At 39.2% G+C, this 18,601-nt stretch overlaps 1 protein-coding gene across 10 annotated transcripts in view; it reads left to right on the forward strand.

Annotated features, from left to right (window-relative positions):
• The first annotated feature begins 2,098 nt into the window (after positions 1–2,098).
• PTBP2 (polypyrimidine tract binding protein 2) overlaps positions 2,099–18,601 on the forward strand; it is a 54,589-nt gene continuing 38,086 nt past the window's right edge. For 3 of the 10 annotated variants that reach the window (XM_075156356.1, XM_075156357.1, XM_075156358.1), the window contains exons 1-2: positions 2,128–2,296; positions 18,224–18,299. In XM_075156356.1, the coding sequence (XP_075012457.1) occupies positions 2,132–2,296; positions 18,224–18,299 (241 nt within the window). In that variant the 5' untranslated portion in view covers positions 2,128–2,131. Of the gene's footprint in view, positions 2,297–3,944; positions 3,976–18,223; positions 18,300–18,601 lie in introns of those variants that run through there. The other 7 variants (XM_075156355.1, XM_075156359.1, XM_075156360.1 and 4 more) reach the window with 7 other exon arrangements.

An 18,601-nucleotide genomic window follows, 5' to 3' on the forward strand; every position in this document is an offset into this window, starting at 1 on the left:
ACAGGAATATTACAAAAGAGATGAGAAACACAGGTTTGAAGATGGCATTCCTATAAATGCAAAGGAGGTAAGCAAGACAGGTGGTGAGATAGATAAATTAGATGGAAAGACAGATTTTCTACTAATTGCTAAGAAGTAGAAGGATCAGTACTTCTACCAATACAAAACCAGACAAGATGTATTTAGATTTATAAGGGGGGGAGGAAAGACAAAAAAATCCCCAATACAATGTGGCAGCGAACAGGAGTGAAGGCAGTGGCAAATGAGAGAAACCAACTATAACCCCTACCTCCAATGGTGCAAAGCCTACTAAACATGTCAGAATCTACAAAAATGATATATACATGGAGTAAATATATAAAAATGCACTGGATTTATAGAGATGGTTATAAGCAATTCTAAATCTCTGAAGTCCTTGATGTTACTTTCAAGCATAGTACTTCTTCAACACATGCAATCAGTAAAGAATGCTACAACCAGATACCTTTTTTTTTAAAATGTAATAATGTTGAAAGCAAAGAAGTGAAGAATAGCATTTGGCATGATGAACTTTATATACAATCGAAGCAAATGAAATGTTTAAGAGGGATTTTATAAGAATGAGAATAACAAATCATTTAGTCAAGTGCTCAGTGATGGGTGCTGAAGACAGTCGCTGAGAGAGAAGGTAGTTGCAGATATCCAAACGATATTGGCATTTGGGAGAAGCAATATTAGTTATTTTCCACCTAGTAAATTGATTGCTGCAGAGAACCAGAGTGACTTTTCCAGAACAGAACAACAAAAAGTCACAGAGTAGAATGAGAATTTGCATGTGCTCCTAATTGTTAAGTTAGTTACTGGGCTACTCATGGAGTCAGTTAGGAGGGTAAGACAGGGGTAGTAAAGCATAGTGAAAATTTTCTAGTTATGGAGATATGCATAGTTTTTTGGCTCTTAAATTCTTTATCAGGCTTCATTGCAATAGTTTCAGTGATGGACTCCAAGGGACTTACACTAATCTGAAAAAATTAAAGTGCAATCAAGTAATGGGCTACCTCCTCAAGATGTATTTTTGAAACCAGTATTGCCAGATCAAGATATAGAAAATACAGAAGATGTTTTGAATACTTTTTAGTATCCTTCTGGGTTTGGATCTTTTAGGAACATTTGGATGACATTTTCAAATTTTCCTTCATAGGTACAAAATCTTTAGTTTGACTTTTTGTTTGAATGCAATCCAGGATTGTCCCATGAACAGCTCTTTCTAGAAACTCTGTACCAAACATTGTAAGATTTGTGATGAAATATTAAGACCTGGCAAAAAATAATGGGGGGGCGGGGAAGCATATTTCCTAATGGCCAAGTACAGCAAAGAGTTTGTATCCTGATATGGTAGTTTACCATACCAGAGAACCACAGCTACACCAATCTCTGTGAAGAAACAGCCTAACTCACTGCAATAGTTAATTTGTACGTTCATCTTAATTATTTTTTGAAACAGCATTAGTGGTCAGCTATGTAGTCAACAGGTTGTTTCCTTATAAATTACTGTGTAGCCGAAGGCACCGAGCGATCAGGACAGGGCTCCCTGTCAGGGCTGGGCCCTCTGAAGGGGCGGGCTGCGCGGGGGTGCCCGGGCCCGGCGCGGCCTCTCTGAACGTCCTCCGTGACAAGAAGGGACAGGCTCCCGGCGCTGGGAACTGCTGGCACCAAGTGCGGAAAGTCTCTCCGCGCAACAAGTGCGGTCCGGCGGGTCAGTTGCGGCCCCGGGCGGGGCGGCAGAGACCGCCGATGGACTAAGCAGCCCGCGGAGCGGGCCCGCCCCCACAGCCGCCAGCGGCCTCGGGCGCTCTCCCCGGCCAGGACCGTGAGCCGAGCTCCTCTGAGGCGACCTCTCTCCCTCGCACACACAGAAACACTCGTGAAGCGGTGCAGTTGAGGCAGGAGAAGCGGGAGCCCCCGCCTCGCCGCACGGCGGGCGCCGCCGCGTGAGGAACCCACGATCGCGCCCCGCCGCGCTCCCCTTCCCCCTCCCCGCTTCCCGCCCCAGGCGGGGCAGGCTCGCGCCGCCTCACGAGCCGGCTCGGCCCGGGCAGCTGATGGCAAGAACTTCAGCGGCGCCGACGGCGCATGCCCAGTGGGCTGGCGCATGCTCTGTAGTGGCGAGGGACGAGGAGCGGAATCCGGCACTCGGCAACATTCGGCGGTTTTCGTGCAGGCCAGGCCGCCATTTTCTCACAGTCTCCCCGTACGCGTTGCCTGCGCGGCTGTCTGTCCCGCTTGTCCGCGCTTTGTCCTGCTCGGCGATGGACGGGTGAGTAATGGCCGGGGCGGGGGGGGCGAAGGCACTGCCGCGATTGTGCCGCCGGTCGGTGGTGGGACCTGTCCCACTGCTGGGGGCTCGCTCCTCGCCGCGGCTGCGGGCGGGCGTCTCTGAGGGTGTGGGGAGCGGCCGCTGCCCCCGCGGCAGTGGGGACAGGCGGGCTTCCCGTCGTGGGACAGCTGAAGCCTGAGGCCCAGTACGGAGTGGGGGAGATAGAGGGGACTCAGCCTCTCCGTAACGCGGGCCCCTCGGTAGGGTCTTCCGTTTAAATTGCCGAGAGCTTTGGGCCGCCCCTTAATTAGTGTAGTGCCCGAGACGCCGGATCTCGCTGTAAAGAGGGAGCGCGATCTACCCCCATCCGTCCCCTCCAGAGCCTCTTGTTCTCTTCTTCTCCCCCGCCTGTGCCTTCTCTCCCCCCCCCAGCCGTGGGGTGAGGAGGGGCGATCTGTAGGGCTCGGGTTTGTTTTGGAGCTGGCTGGAGGGGAGGAGCAATACCAGCTGGAGCCAGATGTCGAGCTCTTTTGTTTTCAGAAACTGCCTAATAAGCCCTCTGGCTTCCCCCCGTCCCCAGGTAGAAAGATGCCTTTGTGTATGCTGGAGGCTGGCTGTAAAAGCCGAAGAAGGGAAGGTTTTGAAGGAGTCAGCCATAGTGGACAGCGAGGGCCGTCGGTCCTGGCCGGGAGCTGGGGTGGGCAGTCCCTATACACAAGGCCTTCTCTTTTTGTTGGACCTGGAAAATGAGGCTAGTGGTTGTAGCCTTCGTCACTGTGAATACAACATCTTCCAGCTTCCAAATTTCCTATTAAGTTGTTTACTCTGCTTCAAACAGAGAAGCTATCTTTTTGGTATGCTTTAAGCATATAACCTTTCAACTGTGAGAGTTCTAAAGGCTTTTTATGGTTAGTTGTGATTATAATGTTGGGAGTTACGAATCCTGTCTAAGAAAGTCTTGTCATTAATGAGTATTACATTGTGGAATGCTTTCACATATTCATGTTTTGCTTTCATTTTTTCTGGTGGGGACTTAAGTTTCTTTTGGGATTGTGTTGCACACTGTGAGTTATGATCTCACAACCTCTAAGAAAAAGATGTACCTTGACATACCTGTTGCAGAGTTTCATATAGGTGTACCTCATTAAATTTTATTAAATTTCATATAGGTGTACCTGCCAATGCATTCTTTTTTTTAAGCTAATTTCAAAAAATGTGTTCATTGCTTTCTGCTGTAAGATGATCTGTAGGGTAGGCTGTGTTGCTGAACTAGCTGTCTAGTTAGTAGGGGTGTCTGAGAAAAGTTCTGTACTTATATTTAAATTCTTTTATTTTCACCCTATGATCTCATATAGTCCAGAAAACCGAGTTTCCTAAATAAATTTCCTGTCAGTGCTGCTTTGGAGTAATGTTTACTTGAAACTTTGGACTCTTTTGGAGAAACCTATAAACTGGGGGAGCTCAGTGGCTTTTGTAGGTTTCTTTTTTTTACTTCCCCTCAGTCCTGAGTGTTCTTTGAACATTTTTTTTAATTGGGGAAGTTGTTGGCTATTTCTATTCCTCATTATTTTGGCATTGCAATACATTGAAAAGTTGGTTTTATGAGGATAAATTGGTTGACTTGTGTTCTTTTTTTCTTCTTTTACAGCATTGTCACTGATGTTGCAGTTGGTGTGAAGGTAGGATGTACACTTAGCAAATAAGGGGGCAAATTGTTGATACAAAATAAACTACTTTGAGTATCAGTAATTTCAAGTTGTAAGATTTTAACTAGTCATTGTCAGCTGATATTTAGTCAGCAGTACATGCTTTATTAACCAAAAATCCCTAGAGGTAAATTGGAGGCTTTATGTGAAAGACTTTTCTAGGCACTGAACTGTAAACAGTGGTTCTAGATTAATGTAGTGGTGTCAGCTTCTTATTTTAAAGCTTAATTTTGCAGATTTTTTTCAAAACAACACTTTCTCATTGTTGCATGGAGACTATAAAAGACATGTTTTCTTCTCTCCCCCCGTCCCATCCTTTTTTCAAAACAGTTACCACTGAAGTTAAAAAAGAAGTGACTGTCTGTAATAGGACACAAAAATATGCGAGGTAGAATTTGTTATGTAGACAGAGAAGTGGGCATTTGCTTTGCTTTACTTTTTATTTTTCAAGTTCAGTTATGAATTTATCATATTTGTTATAACAAGGGAGGAGCTTCCAAATGATTGTTAATTTACTATTTATTTCACTTTTGTGTTCAAATCTGTTGCAGGAATTAGATCAGTACTTCATAGAAGCAGACTGAGAAATAATGAGAATGCAAAGATATATGGGACAAGGGAACTTTAGATTATGTTAATGAATGCATGCAACCAATTCTATTTCAGTGGTAGAAGTGTAGAAATTTTCTAGTTAAGTCTCCACATTTGTCCAGGGACTTTGTAGCTATACTACGTAGCTGCCTTTTCACCTGAAGCTGATCTGTGTTAACTGCTTGGTAAGCCAGGTTTTGTCTAGTAAAGCTCTTTGGCTCAGATTCAGTATTGGTCCTGCTGGATTTGGGCTAGCTCTTATATAACACAGCTAGCCTGTAGATACAGCAGCTATTCTGTCAGATGTACCTGTATTATATTTCTGAGCAAGCTTGCTTCTAGGAGGAGCTGTAAGAAGTGAGTTATATAGATTCTGGACCCATCTGGCTCCACATGTTCATGCAGTGTTGGAGGCAAGCTTAAAATGACTCTCTGAATCAAGAGGAAAGTGTAGTTATTAAAGTACTTCTGTGGGAGCTAATCCCAATCAGAAATACAAACTGGCATGATTGTTTCTCTGTTGCCTGCCTCTGTTGTCCTCCTCTGGGAGGACAAAGTGTTGATTAAAACTTCAGGAATGTATTTAATAGTTTGGAGGAATACTAAAGGAAGTTCAAGTCTTTCAGAAGTAAACTGCCCCACGTGAATAGCTTTGGGGCAAAACAATTTATAAATTGCCCTCAATCATGTCTAATGAAGAAGCAATGTCAGGTAGACCACATATTGCTTGAACCTTAAATTCTGACATTCTTACTTCAGGAGAAGTAAATGGATTCAGTATTCCTTTCATTCTTAACTATGAGTGACTTAGAATCTTATGAGAATTTGAGCGTTCATGAAATATGTTGTGTGTAGTGCAATTCTGGAACCATATTTTCAGATACTAGCCAGACAATGAAATAAAGATACTTCAGATGACATAAATGCTTCTTTCTGTTGATTGTAGAAGTTATATTATGAATATAATATAAGAAAGAAGGCAAGACAGGTGTATCAGAGATAGTGATTAAAATAAATACAAGGAAAGGCACAGAAGTGTCAAAAAGGTATGCTCTTTACCTTGTAACTCTGGATTTTAAAAGGAAACAATGCATTTGTGCACAGAAATAGCGGGAATAAATAAAAAGGATGACAGTTTTCTGAAGAAATCTGTTAATTATGGGAGGAGTAAACTGGATTGTATTCTGGAGCTTCTGTAATTATCTCAAGATACTAATAAGAATGGAAAAAGGAATTTCTTACTAATTGCTATATGTGGTTTGGGTAGCAGTCTAATGCTAGCTTCAGTCATGTTTTGTGGAAGGCCATGTGAAATACTTGTCCTGTATGTTTTCTGGTGACTGTTTGTTGCTCTTGCTGAACTGATGTTTTAAAGTTGAGGAATGCTTTACCTATAGGTGGTATATAAACATCTGGGAACATTCATCTGGCCTTTCCTTGGCTGTTATCTTTTCTTTGTAGTGCTTTGGGAATGTGTAGGGAGCAAGTTTTGAGTCCAGGGAGTTGCATCAGCATTTTTAATGCTCTTTTGACACTTCTATTGTGACTGGATAGCCGTTGGAAGTGGGCAGGGATTTACCTGTGTGAAATCAACTTTTCCAGGATAGTTGTTTGACTTGATGCTTTCTTGAGATTTTGCACCTACTGTATATATGCTGGTCAGTTATTCAATTACACTTGGAGAAAGGGTTTGTGACGTATGACCGGGATTGTGACATACGATCCTTCTGTTTGGAAAATTTGCTTTATTTTATCATCATCGGTCATGTCGATGCAAATTGGAAAATTATTAACTGGTCTGGCTGGTTTCTCTCTTAAATAGAAAAGTGAACATGTTAGTTATATTTTTAAACCCATTTGTGAAAGAGTAATAGTAGAAGTTAACTACTGTAATCTGGGAATTGTCTTTGATTTTAAAAAGGGCTTTTGAGCTTTGGGGACTGCATGTGGGCAAGGCAAGTAAAAAGTAAAAAGAATACTTGCTTATAATGTTTTATTAACAGTTTTATAGTCTCAGAGTTACCTGCTAACGAGGCTGCTAAATTTGAAGCTATTACCATTTACTTGTGCTGTATGCTTGGATTTGATTTAAAACATTTTTGTTCATTAAACTGTCGAATGTTCAATCTTGATTTTATTTACTTATTGAGTCACCAAAAATTAAGACCAAAAGCCGAGGAAAACATAAAACTCCAAATGGAGGTGGAAAAAATGACAAATACTGTTTGAAAACTTGGTTTACATAGAGTAAATATGGGGATTTGCGCAACTCAAAATATGCGGTGGGAGCATGCTTCCCAGCTAAAATCTGTCAGAGGAGCAGTGTGCTTTAATTTCTGAAAGCGTTAGAACATGTCAAAACCCAGTCATCTTGTAAGTACATATGAAATAATTCGGATTTGATTTGGCCTGCAATGTCTTGTTTTGCTTACCTAGAATTCCTGGAGGCAAGGAAATGTCACTCTGCACACAGTTCACCCCTTACGTTACAATTTACAAAATAATACAAAAAGAGTGAACTTTAGCTCTGATGTTACTTTGTGAACTCCCATTGTATATAAGAAGTTTGTGTAAAGTATTTTTGAATAGAACAGAGCTAAGGATTCCGGTAATGATATTATATTACATAGTTCATAGATTTTTTTTTTTTTTAATTTTCAGTTTCTTGAAGAAATTCTATATATTTTAAATGTATAGATTTCTTCATGCATGGTTTTAAAAATTGCCATATTACATAAAATGTTTGCTTTTTTGTTTTAAAAAGGTACGTCTCAGTTGCTGTGTTCTTATTACATGATGTCCTTAGTCACTAAAAATGAAATGGCCTGCTAGTTAGCTTCTAGTCTCAAACTTCTCATTGCTCACTGGCTATATAGATTTGAGTATCAGAATCTAATAACTGTAGTTTGAAATGTTGTCTTGTGTTCTCTTTACAGTTATGGTTTAATCTGGATATGTAAACTGATTTGGCACTTGGAGTGATAGAGCCTTTTTCAACTGTTGAAGTGAATGTATGAAATATATAATGTATCTTTTCTCTGGAGTAATTAAAAGAATCTTCGGAGGGATATAAAATGTGATGTAACGAATATACATCACACAGGTGCAGGGAATAACTTAGGTGAACTTATGGTGCATATTGAAGAGCATAGTTCTCTTTTACTGTATTTCAGTATGTGCCACTTCAGTCTAATGTGTCGTCTTTCTCCTGGATGGCATGCGTAGCTGTGCAGTAAGTGGGGCCTGAACAATTGAGTGACTCATTTTGTGTATGTGCATTGCACATTTCAGAATGGCTGAGGTGTACTTCTACCTGATGGGAGAAAAGAAGCAGTCATTCCTTCATGGATGTGTTATTTGGTACAAAGCATTTGGGAATTTGTGACGATGTTGACACTGCTTTGGGCTACACTGGCCAAAAACTGAGCTTCAGCTGCCAATTGTGGACAGCCCCAGTTATACCTAGGAGGGTAAACTCATATATTCATGTAAACATAGTTTTGTAATGTTTAAAGATGTGGGAATGGCCTTTTTCCCCAAAAGTCAGCGCATTAGCCTTTGCAGTATGCTTAAGAAAAGAGGGCATTCTTGGTGTGTATTTAGTTGGTTATGTTAGGGTTGGGTAGAACATGCTAAGAAGCACTGTCCTAGTACTTTCTAATAATTTTCCAAACAGTAATGTGCCACAAAGTCCCCCTTTTTCCTAGTTGCTGAAATTTAACATGGGGGAATACAGTAGTGTGGGGGAAGGGCAGTAGCTAAAAGCAGAAGAGGTATGAGCTTATGGAGAAAAGGAAGAGAGCACAAAGTAGCAGTGTTTGTAAGTACTCTTGAGGCATTGTCCACTCTTTTTTAATAACTCAAGTTCTGAGGGGTAATCTCTTCACTTAAAAAGTTATAGAACACTGACACTTTTTCGCTACTAATAACTTGAGAGTTTCCTTGTGGTGGAAACAAATATTGTAGATATATTGTGACTTTTTATTTGAACTGTACACTGTATAATGAAAATATGTGTTGAAAAAAATCAGTTAGAAATTCTAGCAAGTTGTCAGAAGATAAGTTTAGCCTAAACTTCAGAAATGAGAAAATGTATTTAAATAGCTTTTTCCTGTCAGCTGCTTCTTCTTTTTCTGAAATCTAATTTGCCTTCACTGTCGTCATTCTAGATACTTATATAAAAGGAAGGGAGTGGTAGGATAAAAAACTGTTGGACGCATTCATACAGATAAATGCCATGTGATGGTCTGTTTTATTGTATTTAAAATATCAGAATGATAGTTTTGAGCTATCTTTGCATGTCTAATATAATTGCTGGTAGATTGCTAGTAGATTAGACAAAGAGTCTGCTAAGGGCAGTGATATGAGAAAAATGGGTTGTTTGTGAATTGGAGGAACTGTTTTAATTTTTAGCTAGGATAATGTTTTTAAATCAACTTTTGTGTTCAATAATACTTAGTCATAGCAACAGTAGACAGCAAAAAATGTGCAGAACATTCTAGCAGTGAAGTAAGCATGAAGTGTGACCATGTTCAGAAGTTTAGCACTGGCATCTGGATTTGTCTTCTCAGCAGTGGTATGGGGAACATTTCCTTGGTGCCAAAAAAATAACTTCTTACAATGAAAGACATCTGCTCTCTTTTTAACAGTAACTTCTGTAAATTGACCCTGTTTGAAATGACTTTCATATTTATTCCCAGAACAGCCTACTGCAATTCTTTTTTCTTTGTAACTTTGTTTTTTTTCTTAGTGCTCATTCTGCCACCGTAATATATGTGGGAAAATAAGGAGAGCTGAAAACGGAGAGAAAGGAGAAATGTTGAAAATTAGTTTGTGCTCTGTAGCAAGTATGCATCAATGTAAGGAAGGCTTAGTATACCTATTTGATATGTTTTGATGTCTGTCGCTAATTGGAAATCACCTATTTTTCATTTGTAACAGAACACCTATATTTGCATCTTAATTGAGGGGGTTGTAGGAAGAGAAATGTGATCACTTGCACCATCTGAAAACTATGAGCCAATACCAGCATGAAAATACCTTTCCCATTTCTTAGAGCTTTGGGCCATGTTTTCACAAGCAAATCAAGCTGCATTCCAGTTTTCTCTATCACTGTAATACTTGTGCAACAAATGTTTGGGTAGCCATTTCACAAACCTCTCTTGGGAACTTAACCAGGATAAAGCTAAGCTGACACAGTGAGTTACATCTTTTTAGTCAGATTTGTACCAAAGCGTGTGGTTGCATAAATGCTTGTAGCTGTATAGAATTGGGGAGGACAGAATAGGAACAAGTTTCTGGGGCCAGGGAAAAGGTAGGACTGTTGCTTTTGGTGGTAGTTGGTTCAAATGAGGTTGTGGTTTCACAAGCTGTTAATGGGACTGTGATGTTTGATTTAGGGGTTTGGGTGTTTTTTATAGCTGCAAGAACATACAGCCATTTTTAGCTTTTCATAAAATCAGTTTTTCTATGAATGTGTAACATGAGTATTGAGTTATAGACAAGATAGCACTAGCACTTCTAATTTATTGCAAAATAGCAGAGAATCAAGTAAAAATGCCTTCCTTGTGGATCTTATTTTGAGATGTAGAAACTGCTACTGAAGGACCAAATCTGTACGTCTAGGTGCCATCATCCTCTAACCAGAAAGCTAAGAAAACATCCAGGTAGTAGCTCTAGCGAGTTGTTCTTACCTATTCTAATTTACTACCAGTTATGTACAGCTGCTTCAGAGTAACACTTTCTTTCCCACTGACTGGAAAAGGGGAAACATAACCCCCATTTTTAAAAAGGGAAAAAAGGAAGACCTGGGGAACTACAGGCCAGTCAGTCTCACCTCTGTGCCTAGGAAGATCATGGAACAGATCCTCCTGGAAGCTATGCTAAGGCACATGGAGGACAGGGGTGTGATTCGAGACAGCCAGCTCGGCTTCACCAAGGGCAAGTCCTGCCTGACCAACCTAGTGGCCTTCTATGATGGAGTGACTACATCAGCGGACATGGGAAGAGCTACAGATGTCGTCTGTCTGGACCTTTGTAAGGCCTTTGACACGGTCCCCCACAACATCCTTCTCTCTAAACTGGAGAGATATGGATTTGATGGGTGGACTGTCCGGTGGGTGAGGAATTGGTTGGATCCAGAGGGTAGTGGTCAACGGCTCAATGTCCAGATGGAGATCGGGGACGAGTGGTGTCCCGCAGAGGTCTGTATTGGGACCGCTGTTTAATATCTTCATCAAAGACATAGACAGTGGGATCGAGTGCACCCTCAGCAGGTCTGCAGACGACTCCAAGCTGAGTGGTGTGGTCGACACGCCTGAGGGACGGGATGCCATCTAGAGGGACCTGGACAAGTTCGAGAAGTGGGCCCGTGTGAACCTCATGAGGTTCAACAAGGCCAAGTGCAGGGTCCTGCACCTGGGTCAGGGCAACCCCTGGTATCAATACAGGCTGGGGGATGAAGGGAATGAGAGCAGCCCTGCTGAGAAGGACTTGGGGATACGGTGGATGAAAAGCTAGACATCAGCCAACAATGTGCGCTCGCAGCCCAGAAGGCCAGCCCCTCTACTCTGCCCTGGTGAGACCCCACCTGGAGTACTGCGTCCAGCCCTGGAACCCTCAGCACAGGAGAGACATGGACCTGTTGGAGCGGTCCAGAGGAGGCCCACGAAAATGATCAGGGGATTGGAACGCCTGTCCTATGAAGAAAGGCTGAGAGAGTTGGGGTTGTTCAGCCTGGAGAGGAGAAGGCTTTGGGGAGACCTTATTGCAGCCTTTCAGTACTTAAACGGGGCTTATAAGAAAGATTTGGACAGACTTTTTAGCAGGGCCTGTTGCGACAGGACAAGGGGTAATGGTTTTAAGCTAAAAGAGGGTAGATTGAGACTAGATATAAGGAAGAAATTTTTTACAATGAGGGTGGTGAAACACTGGAACAGGTTGCCCAGAGATGCCTCATCCCTGGAACCATTCAAGGTCAGGTTGGACGGGGCTCTGAGCAACCTGATCTGGTTGAAGATGTCCCTGCCCACAGCAAGGGAGTTGGACTAGATGACCTGTAAAGGTCCCTTCCAACCCAAACTATTCTGTGATTCTATGAAAAGTGCAATAGAAAGTCTGAAATGCTGGGATAAATTACCTTGTTTGTGTACTTCCTCCTAGATGTTTGAAGCGTCGACTGGTGTTGGACAAGACTCTTGCCTGCAGTCTTTCATTACAATTGAAAGTTTGAGGGTTTCCAAATGACGCTGGGTGGCGTGGTTTAAGTGGAGATTTGATTCTTTACTCTTCAGCTTTCTGGTTTAATAGTTCATCTTGATCTTCAGATGCTTTGAGAAATTTGACTCTTTTCCACATTGTATTTTGAGAACCTGGAGGCTTTTCAGAGGAATTGAGACTTGTCTCCTTTCAGTCTTAAAAGACTTTTCATATTCCCTTGGTCGGTCACTCTCAATTTCTACAAACTTCGTGTGTTTTCATAAATTATGTACATGGCATATACCATGTTGCAAGAAAAAAAGAATAAAGGCTTAATTTTCTCCTAGATCCTTCCTTACTGAAAAAATACGAGTGTAAAAATAGTGAAGTTAGTTGTTAGGATATATAAACAATATATGGTTGGTTGAGGACAGCATGAAAAAGAATTGAAGTGGGGAAAAAAGAGAATATAGAGAGTAAGTATGGAAAGGTGGTCATATTATATCCAGTTAACTTCATACTGAATTAAAAGCAAGTGGTGTTATAAGTGAGTTATTAAGCACCCATGGAGTTCATGGCATTATTTGATAAGACTTCATGTTAATATAGTTAAATAGTGTAGTCTTTTAAAAAAAAAATCAAGTAGACGTACTCCTTGTATGTAAGATTGTGATGAAGTGATAACAAGCTTACAGTTTAAACTGTATGCTTTGTAAAATACCTGTGAACCTGCATGGAATTTCTTTTGGATTGTATATTTGGACTTGGCTTGTCCTGTCCTGAATGAGTCTTCTGTGATCCTGTACGTATGAGAGGCGTAACAGTCTATTAATTAGGTAATTTGAATTACATGTTTTACAGTAGTGCATCTAGTCAGAGCATAAGGCGGATCAAATACTTCTTCTTCACTAAAGAGCAGTGTTTCATTAAAAATGTATCCTGTTAAAAATGAAGCATTCATTAAATTCTGATCCATCACATGTAAACTGAACGAAGTTTATAAATGCTGTGTTTGGGGGGTTTAAGTGTGTTGTCCTGTTGTTTCCAACATCGAGTCCCCAAAGTTAATTCAGACATTGAATATTGAAGCGGTGTGTTTACAAGTGTGTATCTGTTAGAGGGGAATGTTTAATGTCTGGGTTGGAATTCTCATATGCTTTTATTCTTCTCCCATACCGTCAGGTTTCTGGCTTTTTCTTTTAAATTGTTCCCAGATGTTGTTAGAAATGAAGTGTTTTACAATGCTGTTGGATTTCTTTAAATCATGAGATCTGTCTCCTGGCTTGTCATACCCCTTGGGAAATTCATGCCTGTAGGCTGAGAATGACTGTGGTAAATGCGCAGTACAGCTAAAGTTCTCCTCTTTTCTTTCATCTGGGTGAGGAGGGGGGGAGAGAGGGAAGTGGAGGGGGGCAAAAGCGTCCTGTTCTTGAGAGAGGTTTGTAATATCAGCACACTCGAATACCACAAATGGGAGGATTTATCAGAAAATGTATTTTTCAGTATCTTTGAGTGTATTCTTTATCTTTTCTAGTGGGAATTTAAGAAATTATTTTAGATGGTGCTGTTGACTTTTTAAAAAGTACAGTTTTGTCACTTGTTTACTGTTTCTTGTAGTATTGGTTTAGTGTTCTTGTAGTATTGTAGTGCATCTACACATGTTTCTAATAAGTCTTCTGCAATACACTCTGTTATGTTAGGTTCAGCCATAACTTCCGATCAGAGTCTCCATAGCCCTGAATTATTGGGAAAAGAGCCGATAATGTTTCTCTTTCATAAATAGTTGTCAAAAAGTACTTTGATGCTTAAAAGACTAAACCTCTTTGGTAACTCTCAAGCCAAAGTTGTTACTCTTTGGCTGTTTTTTTTACCTTGGGTGTAATAAACTGAGGAATGTTTGAAATATTTAAAGCCCTATCTGGAATGTGAGGAAAACAGTTGGCAAAGACTTCTAAGGAGTATATTTTAGATTAGCCTGGAAGGATAGTATGACTGTAATGACTTCCTGAAATTACATAGCTACTTAATATAACCTGTGATAGCATGAAGCTTTATAGTAGTCTGTTATGGTGGGGGGAGGGGAATTTGAAATCCTGCTATGTAAATCCAGCTTGTGTAGTGAGGGATTCTGAGTTAGCTGTGACTGTTAAAGCAAGGAGCTAGGAGATTAATGTGCTAAGCTAGGAGCTTTTTCTTTCTCTTTGTATAATTGATTTTGTAAATTGTAGAAGAGACAGTATATGCAATAACTGTGTTCACTTACAGAAATTAAGTGAAATATCGAAGTGGTATCTTCAATTTACAGTATATAAAATAATTTTTGTATATATAATTTTTAAGTTTCTCTGAAATACGTATTCAAAGTCCAAGTTGGTATATTTTTTATCTTTTTCTGAAAGTGATCCTACATGTCAGTTTTACGTAATTCCATTGGCTGAAGCATACATTAACATGCTGTTTTCACACCACAGATGGAAATGCAGAGGTGGGGGCAAGGGTGTGGTAGCATGGGCTTCATAGAAAGGACGGTATTGATGCTGCAACAAATTTAAGCTTCACTCACTGCAAGAAGTTAGTTTGGCAATTCCCTTGTTTATTTTGTGTAATAGTATCTTGGCAGATGCTTGTTTCATGAAGAAACGTTCTAGATATTTCTGATTTGAATAGTTTGTGGTTTAGCTTTTATGGAAGATTAATATAGATAAATGTTCTTGACATTGGTAGGAATAGAAATATGGCATTGAAAACTTGTGCTGTTGAGGACTAGCTGTCAGAAGATGACCTATAAATGGTATAATAGCAGTTTGTACTTCTTATTTTGTCCTTTATAGTCTCCTTCCTTCATGCTAAAATGGATATTCAGTTAGTCTCTACCATGTTGCTATTATAGGAACTTTGCAGTCTATGATGAAATAAAGTCATTGTGGTGGTTTTTGTTTGTTTGTTATTTTAACTTAGATTTGGACATTTCTGTGATCTATGTGTTTGTGATCTTCAGTCCTGTTATACAATCTCAAACTTGCTTTGATTCTTTAGAACACAGCAGTTTGCACAGATGGGGAAAAGAGTTAAGTGAACGTTGCTCTTGGATCTTCCATTCTTCATTGAATCTGATTCGCTATGTTCTTCAAAGATCTGAGTTTAGTTTCCTTATCTCTGAAACATTCAATAGAATTTACCTAAATTAGTTTAAAGGTTTCTTTGCTTTGCATGATTTGCCTAGCAGAACTGACGTGCTTGAGAATAAGACTAGCGAATGTTCAAGATGCTTGGGAAATGGGTTATAATTCTGAAATTCATGTGTGAGATAGCGGAGTGATGAAGAGCTTTGGCCTTGGAGCAAAATGCCAGTCCTTTTTGGCTTAGCACCCTCTAAAAGAAGATGCACGTAAAAACAAAGCCAAGCACCCCAAATGACAAATTGAATAAAGTCTTATCTCTGCTGAGTAAATGTAAGTAAAATAAGTATTTATGTCTATGCTGTAATTCAGGAGGTGCTTGTGTCACATAGTAGTGCCGGTCGAAGAGTACGCATTGGTTTACTTGAAATGCTATATTAAATTGCTTTACTAGACAACTGTCATCTTAAGATAACCCTTTTGAAGTAAATGACAATTATCAGGCAGTTACTGCTTTTGATTTTGTAATTTAGCCACTCTGTGTCCAAGTACATCATAAGTCTTTTGCTGCATAGGTGGTTTTAAAGTTACATACTGAATGAAGTGCAGAGGTGTCTAGGCTGCCTAAGAACCAATAAGGAAAAATAACCATGTATATGTAATAAGATGATTACTCACACAGTAAGAGATACCTTTTTCTTTTACCAAAAGCTTGGCAAGTATGTATGGGAATGATTAGCAGACGTTTGCTATACATTTGTGACTTCATGGTGAACTGCAAGAACATTCCATATACAAACCTGTACATCTGTGAATCAGACTTGTAAACACTGATTTATGAGAATAAAACAAATGTAGAATTCATGATACGTGCCGATATTAGGAATTCACAATTACTTGTTCTTCTGAAGCAAAACTGTTAAAACTTTTTCAAGTGTAATAACAAAATCTTGTGATTGACTCTGAATGTATTCATGTAATGCAAAATGATATGTTTCAAAATGAAAACTCTTTTAACTGTTAATGAAACACAAATACAGTAACTGAATATCCACTCTATTGAGTAATTTGTGCTCCTTTTGGATTTTTCTGCTGTGGATTAAGAAATTAACAGCTTTTTGAAAGCCTGATTTACTAGGAACCAGAAGTTTATGTAATCACTCTTGCATTCTGCTAGTCAGCAGTTGCTGATGTAAGTAACTTTTTGAAGCTGAAGACAACTCAAATTTGAGATATTTCAGAATTGTAAAGTTCCTGCAGATTTTGGGAAGAGTGTTCGTTTGGTACTGGGGATGCTTCAGCTGTTTACATAGTAACTGCTGTACCGTTACAAATTAACACCTGGCATATTAAGGAAAAAAAAAATTGCTGCTAAATTATCTTAATATGCCTGACTATGAACTGATGCAGTCTCTGGTGCTACTTCTGCCTATTCAGTTGAGCTGTCCAGGCTACAGACAAGGGCTTCCAAGCAAGGCAAGGTGGATGGATAGCTGCGAGCAGAAATAACTGCAGTTATCACTGAGTGAGATAATACTGCTAGTAATCTTGAACTTTGCAATATCCTACCCATGTAAATATTACGGTAGAAAAATAGAACATTAAAGAGAAAGAAGGAATGTTTATGTTTCAACTTATACTGAGTGCCTGAGTTAGTGTATTATATTTACAGTAGAAAGCAATGTGGTTTGAATAATGGAGAGTTTCCATAACTTCTCTAACTTGTTTCTCAGTTTTGTCCAGCTAAATTTTTCCTTAGTTATATCTGATTACAGATCTGTTTTTGTATTGAGAAGGACAAGATGTGGTCCTTCTCATGGTCCTACCTAATCTAGGTATTAGGCATTACTCAATTTTAAAGGAAATCTGTTGTTGATTTGATAGGCACAGCTTTGTTGATTGCTATGTACCCTTACGAGCTTAGAGTATTCAATAAACTGTATAAAGATTCTTCAGAGCTGATGCTGAAAACTAAGTAAACTTTAATGGCTCTATGTGTGCATACACATATATACTATTTTTAAGAGCTTCTGGATTTCAGATGTGGATTAAACAAACTTTAACATACTGTTCTGTGTATGGACACACATACAGTGCACTATGATAAAATGGTAAAGGTTTGATTTTATGCATCTTGCAATCGTGCTGCCTAGAAAGGTGATATCCTCGGGTTATTTTAGTATGCAGTATTGAGGTGCCCTGTAAAACATATTCACTAACTATTCTTGAGATTCTATTGTAGACTCCACAACAGAATTAAAAACAGTTATTTTTATAAAGATGGGTAGTAACTGTTTTCTTTCTTCATTTCCATTTTAGCAGTGACCTGAATTAGTGTTAAGGGTGCTGGGGAAATACTTCTGAAGTGGGGAAAGAACCAATAAGAAATTAAAGATAATCTTCTAAAGATGTCAGGTTTATTCCCTTTTAAAATTTTTTTTAATGAAAGATCACCTAAATATTTTGTGGGCTTTTTGAGAGGTGAAGTCTTGAGGGATGGAGGGGGCCAGGGGGATAAAAGAAAAAAGAAAAAAAAAAAAAGGCATGAAAAGAAGCAAAGGCCTCTTCAGCTATGTCAAATGCCCATCTTGCAAATAATTTGAGAGGAAAAGATTATCTTATACATTTTCAATATAAACCCTCCTCTGATTTTTGCAAAAAAAAAAAATTTCAAAAAGACCATTTAATTGATATTTGTCATGTTTTAAGACTTACAATGAAGATATAATTTCCTGCCCTAAATTGTGTTTTGCAGGACAAATGGATGTCCCCAAAATGAAAATTGATCATTTCCTATGAAGACAAGTCTTTTTTTTTTCTTTTTTTTTTTAATAGGGGTGTTAGAATTGAGCTAAACTCCGTATTTCTATTTGTATAGATTTCCCTTGTAGATTCAGCTAGATATAATAATTTAATATATGCGTATATTAAAATATTAATATTTTAATTTAAATGGTATTGAAATAGACTAAATATATTTAATTATTATAAATATTTTAACTTGAAATGCTGGACAAAATTATTGTTCAGCAGTTCTCATTGTATCTGGAGGTGACTACATTTCAGTGGTGGATGAAACAACTGTGCTTAAGCTGCTCTTATTTCAAAGATTGCCATGTAAATATACTGCTTTACTTAGGTTTCAAGTTGTTGCACTTATCTGAATAGAGGAAGTCTGCCAAATCTGAATAGGTTTGGTTATGCTTGCTTAAGTTTCTCTAAAGGTTTTCCCTGTCAAACTGACATTTTTAATATCATCTTTAAAAATCACAAAATAGAGGAAAAAAAATCTCTTACTGTCTCTTTCTTTTTAGAGAGGATCTGACGAACTTCTTTCAGGCAGTGTACTCAATAGCCCGAACTCTAACATGAGCAGCATGGTAGTTACTGGTAAGTGATGCCCTTTCAAAGGAGAAATCTGTCATTTATACTTGGACTCATTTCCTGTTTACAAGGGGAAGACACTGAAACAAGAATCCGTTGTGCTATAGAGGGATAAACTGTTGGCATGCATTAGATTCTAGTGACTTTGTATATACTCACAAACCTTGGGTATCTGAGAAGAATAATCCTATTAAACAAGAGGCAACTTTCAGATGTCTGTACACTAAATTGTTGGTGGGTGATGGGAAGAAAAATTATGCTTGTCTTGTACAGCTGCCTTCAAAGTAAGGAATCAGAACTACCAAGCA

This window comes from Calonectris borealis, chromosome 8, assembly GCF_964195595.1.
Source record: "Calonectris borealis chromosome 8, bCalBor7.hap1.2, whole genome shotgun sequence".
NCBI classification, from domain to species: Eukaryota; Metazoa; Chordata; class Aves; order Procellariiformes; family Procellariidae; genus Calonectris; species Calonectris borealis.